This window comes from Otolemur garnettii, unplaced genomic scaffold, assembly GCF_000181295.1.
Source record: "Otolemur garnettii isolate 467f Iridium unplaced genomic scaffold, OtoGar3 scaffold00007, whole genome shotgun sequence".
Taxonomy (NCBI): Eukaryota; Metazoa; Chordata; class Mammalia; order Primates; family Galagidae; genus Otolemur; species Otolemur garnettii.
In genome coordinates, this window is record NW_003852402.1 from 4,437,365 (window position 1) to 4,442,793 (window position 5,429).

Genomic DNA, 5,429 nt, shown 5'->3' on the forward strand with positions numbered 1-5,429 from the left:
CCCCCCCCCGCCTCAAACCTTTGGGTGAGGGAAGGCAGTGGTGCTTGGTAAACAAGAAAACCTTGCCGGGTGCCACTTGGGATAGAGGAAGGGTGGGGAGAGCCTCACGTGATGTGTCTTCCCCCAAAATAGAAGTGAAAGTCCAGCTGCCCTGATCCATGGCCTCCCAAACCAGATGGGCAGGCCCCATTAGGGCACGTGCAAACGGTCCCATGGCCACCACAGGAACCTCCTGGGAGACTTTCGGGTGAGGCCCAAGTGAATTGAAGCTGCCCATGACCTCCCTCCTCCAGTGGGCAGGCCCTGTCCCCCCACCCTAAGGCAGTCCCTCACGTCCTAGGAGGGTCAGTGCTGGAACCAGGGTTTCCTAACAGAGCACTGGGTGGGTGGGGGTGAAGGGAGAAGGGCAGGACCCTCAGTAAAGCCCCAGGGCTCCTGGACAGCACTGCCCCGAGGAGAGGGAGGCCCAGGCTGGGCTGGCTCAGGGCTGTGGACTGTAGGGGCTACTGGCTGGGGCTGGTGTGGGCTAGAGCCTCGCTGTCTGGGCCTCTGTGATACTTACGTCCCCACATAGGAAGCCTGGGGGCAGGGTGAGCGGGGGGGGGGGGGTCCACCCACAGCCTGGCCTCTAGCAGGTCAGCATAACATACCTTCAGGGGCCCCTGAGAGGCTGAGGCCCCTGCAGGGGGCTGGTGGCAGGGCCTATCTTTCCCAGGCCTGTACCCCAACTGGATAGGGCCTTGGAAGGCCTCAGAGGATGAGGAGATGAGGGTGGGCTTCTGCTAGATGCCCCTCCTTGATTTTGCCTCCAGGAGGCCAACATGGACCCCTAGCTGGGCTGGCTCAGGACCCACGAGAAGGGGAGAGTGTATGGTTCTTGCATTCCCCAGGCTCCCTCTGCTGCTGGCTACCCCCTTTATGGGGAGTGCCCCCTTCTAGGGGGAGTGGTGACTGCTGCCTCTGTTCCCTCACTGTCCAGTCCTTTAAAGGGTGACCAGTATCCTCATGTGCACATGAGAGGTCATGACCAGCCTCAAGGGACAAAGTGGGGGTTCTCGGCTCTGCACTAGCCCCCTAGCAACTCAAGAGTCTGCTGACCCTCCTCACTTCAGGATGAGAAGGAGGGAGGCAGGTGATTCTGAACCACAGCTGCCCCCTATGCTGGGCCTCAGTGTCCCCTCTGAAAATGGGGGTGACATATCATTTTCAGGCCTGTGGTTAGATTCATCCGCTCCTCAGTACAGAGGCATCACACACACTCTGGTCTCATCCACTTGGCTGAAAATATGCCCCCTGCCAGGGGTCCTTCTTTTTCTGTGTCTCTGAGTAGAGGCCTCATGTTAGAAATGTGTTCATTACCAAGATATGAACTCTCTGTGTTTCTGAGTAGAAGCCTCATGTCAGACCTGTGTTCATACCAAGATTAAGCTCGTCTCCTCTGGCCTCAGTTTCCCTATGTGTCAGCTGAACACGGTCACTCCAACCTCAGAGGTGGATTTATAGGGAATGAGAAGTGAGGCATCAATGCCATGTACCACGCTGGGCACCTCCACAGCTCACACTCTCTCCTCTGCCTGGGGCTGCCACCTCATGTGAGGTGGGCTCAGGCTCTCTACAGCCTCAAGCAGATCCAAGCCACTGGGAGGCAAGAGGGGATGGGAGCACATCCCTGGCAGGAGCAGAGGCTGAGTCTAGGCCTGGGGTGTAAGCACAGAGCCCACCCACAGGCTGGGGCTCAGTCAGAGGGCCACTGGCATCCTACGTCCCTCCTCCTATGCCCTGGGCCCAGCCCAGTGTTGGCATAATAAATAATGAACAGCTGAGGGCATGGGTTCACTTCTTATCACAGAGCAAGATGTGTTCCTGCCCCATGTCCAGATGAGGAAACAGGCAGAGAGAACTTAGGGAATGTACTCAGGGTCATTCAGTGGGCTAAAGCATGTCCCCCAGAAATTCATGTCTCCCTGAAACCTCAGAGGAAATTAGTTAAGGACCTTGAGATCTGGACACAGAGAAAAAGGCCATGTGAAGATAGAGGCAGAGAGTGGGGTGATGCTGCCACGTGCCAAGGAGCCACAGGCATTGAAGAGGCAAGGAGGCTCCTTCCCTAGAACCTTCAGAGGGTGCGCAGCTGTGCTGAGATCTCGATTTTGGAATTCTGGCCTCCAGAACTGTGAGAGAATACATTTCTTTTGTTCTAAGCCACCAAGTTCTTGATCGTTTGTTATAGCAGTCTTAGGTCATATAGATAAAAGGCAGATGTATCTTGGACTCAAAATGAGGAGTCCACAGCTTAGGCTGACACCTCTGTCCCCAATCCTGCAGAAGGCTATTGTCCTGAGAACCCTGTCAGGTGCACAGGGACCAGAAGGCATCCCCTAGTCCCCTACAGTTTCTGCCCAGGGAATTGGCTGGGGAAGGTACTTGGCCTGCCCTTGGCTCAGTTTCTATACCTGCCAGGGGAGAACAGGCTCTGTGGGTGATGGGTGATGTGGGCAGGTCCCTCGGGCGCTCTTGGTGCCTGTTGGCCGTTCTACATGGAGGGTGCTGGTAACATTTCCACACCTTCCTTGCTGGACTCTCATTGTGGGACAGTGAGCCAAGGGCCATGAATGGGGCTGGCCCAGGGCCTGGCACACAGTAGGAGTGCAGGAAATGGCAGTGCCACTGCTGCCTGAGGCAGTGTGGGCTGAAGCGGATCCAAGGGCTGGGTGACCTATAGCTTTGCAGGTGCAATGGGAAGGGGCTGGTGTTTCTCTGCAGTCTCTCAGACCACTGTGAAAGTCAGTGTAGAGACTTGGTGACATCTCTCTGCAAGGCCTCCCTGAACTCTGAGCCTGCCCCAGTGTCACCTGAGGTTGGAGGTGTCTAGCCTTTCTAGCACCTCACCAGTGCCCCCACCTCTGTCTGGGGACCTCCAGTAGGACACCCTAGATGAGGGGTGGGGAGCTCACAAAGTTGCCATCAGGGCAAAGCTCAGGACTGGCAGACTCCTAAGGAGCTCCCCAGCAGCACTCTTCCAAGCAAACCCCAACCCGAGTCACCTGTGTGAGTTTGGGTTTGAGTAATGAATGAGTTACGGAGTCCCTACTATGTGCTTGGCACCATGCAGAGGAGTTTATTATGCACAGTTACATTTAATCCCCACAATAGCCTCTGTTACCCATTTTATGGATAAGGAAATTGAGGACCAGAGAGGTAAAATGATTTGCTCAAGACCACACAGCAGGGAAGAGGCAGAACAGAGATCTGAAATAAGTCTGTTTAACTCTTTCCCCTAAATCATCACAGAGAAAGGAGGCAGACCACTCCTCTCTCCTCAGTACTACAAGAGGACAGATGTCTCTTAAGCCACTGAGCAGTCCTCAGGTCAAGGAGATTCCCCAGCAAGAGTCCTTTGCTGCTCTCAGCCCTGTAGGAACAGGCATACCCACTGACAAAAAGGGAAACTGAGGCTGGCACATCCCAGCCCTCTATACAACTGAAGGGACAGAGGATAAGCCTGTGAATAACCATGTGAATGACCACATCCTGCCTAGTGTGCAGAGGACCTCACACTGAGGTCTCTGGCTGGCAGCCCTGTGCCTACAGCCAGAACTCAGGACACATTTGATGAACAGAATAAACATGTGTCCAAGTGACAGCTGGGTTCCTGGTGCCCAAGATCACAGCCACTGGAGTATTTGGCAAAGATTTCACTGACAGGTGTTGGGGGGCCAGGGACAACATCCACTGCCTCTCATGTACAGTCTCCCACGCTTCCCCCAACCCCCCATTTTCCTTTTGGTGGAAATGTCTATTTTTGAGAAGGGCTCAGGAGCAGACACGCTGGGGACCATCATAAACCACCCGTTTTCTGGATCTCAGCCCTGCTCATCAAACAAAGCTGGGGGGTGGGGGGAGGTCCCCCACGCTCCCGTCCCACATGTCTGGGAACAGCCCCCTTGGAGGAGGGTCCTCTAAGGAATGCCTAACAGCTGCCACACCCCCTGCTGACAGCTGGGAGGGCGGAGGCCCGTTCAAGGGAAAACCAGAGGGACCATAAGCAGACACAGGAAGCTGGGGCAGCCCCCGCTGAGCTCCGAGGCTCATCGGGTCATCTGCAAAATGGGAAAAATACTTCCTGCCCTGCTGACCTCCCGGGTGTCACGAGCACCAAAGTAGAGACTTGGAAGACCCTGGCGGGGAGGTGAGCCCGCGGGCTCCGCGCCCGCTCCGCCACCCGCCGGCCCGGCACTTCTGGACCAGCCCTGGGCGCTCGAGGCCCTCGGTCTCTTCTCCTGGAGAGACGTGTTTCTGGAAACACATTGCTCTAAACTTCCCTCCCGGCCCGCACAACTCCGGCGGAACAAGTTCTTCGCAAGCTGAGAAGCGCCGCAGCGCCGCAGGCTGCGCTCCTGCCTCGGGGCAGTCGCTCACCCCTGACCGGCTCTACGGCCTCCTCCCCTGCCTTCGGGCCCCCGCGCCGGTGGGCAGGCCGGGAGGGCGCGGCCTTACCTGTTCCAGGTGGCGTTGGCGCAGGCCCGGCGCTGCTGCGTGCCTCGCTCGTCCGCGGCGGCGGCCGGCTCTCTCTTGCCCAGGTCACTGAGGCTGGGCGAACTCATGAACTTCAACCTGCGGAGAGTCCTCATGGTGACCTGGCCGCTCGCTCCGCGCCCACGCGCGTCCGGCGCCGCGCCCTGCGCCACGCGGCTCCGCGGGCCCTAGCCGGCGCTGCGCCCTCTACACGGAAACTTGGGCGAGAGCAGGAAGCCCAGCGGCCCTGCGGGGTCCCGCCCCGGCCCCGCGCCTCCGCCCCGGGCCCCGCGCCGGCAGCCCTGCCGGGTTAATCATTGCTCTGAGCGGCTCAGCGTGGAAGCACCAGGAGCGCCGCCAGCACCGACCCGGCGCGAGGGGAGGCCGGGGGCGGAGCTTTGGGGACAGAGGCGGGGCCTCGACAAGGGGGCGTGTACGGAGGGGGCGGGGCCGCGAGCTGGGGGAGGGGCCGCGAGCTGAGGGAGGGGCCGGCGACTCTGCGGCCACAGCTGTGGGAGGCCCCCCTTTGTCGGTCCTCCGAGAGGCGCGTTCCGCCAGATCTCCTCTACTGAGAGTCACACGTGCCCGCAGGAAACGCACAGCCCAACCCCAAACGCCGGCTCCAAGCCTAACACTGTGGTCCCACACACACGGTGTCCAGCGACAACCGTGCCCGAGACCACCCCCATCGTCGCCTTGCGCAAAGTCACCCCTTCCTAGACATCCGTCACCGCAAAGGCGGTGGCCAGAGAGATCCTTCAGGACGCCATCACTTGGACAGAGGTTCCTCCGCGGTTCTGTAGAAGACTTTGGGGCGACGCCTTCATTGGCCTCCTGGCGCCTCCGGCCAGAAACTCACTCTAGGGGTCCAACCTCGGCCTGGTACCATAGACCCCTCTTCAGGTAGGGACTTC

General features: G+C 58.9%; 1 protein-coding gene across 1 annotated transcript in view; it reads right to left on the reverse strand.

Annotated features, from left to right (window-relative positions):
- The window catches only part of PRR5 (proline rich 5), a 27,065-nt gene extending 22,158 nt beyond the window's left edge, over positions 1 to 4,907 (reverse strand). The window contains exon 1 of the mRNA XM_012801272.2: positions 4,498 to 4,907. Within this exon, the coding sequence (XP_012656726.1) occupies positions 4,498 to 4,631 (134 nt within the window). The 5' untranslated portion in view covers positions 4,632 to 4,907. The remainder of the gene's footprint in view (positions 1 to 4,497) is intronic.
- Positions 4,908 to 5,429: the final 522 nt, after the last annotated feature.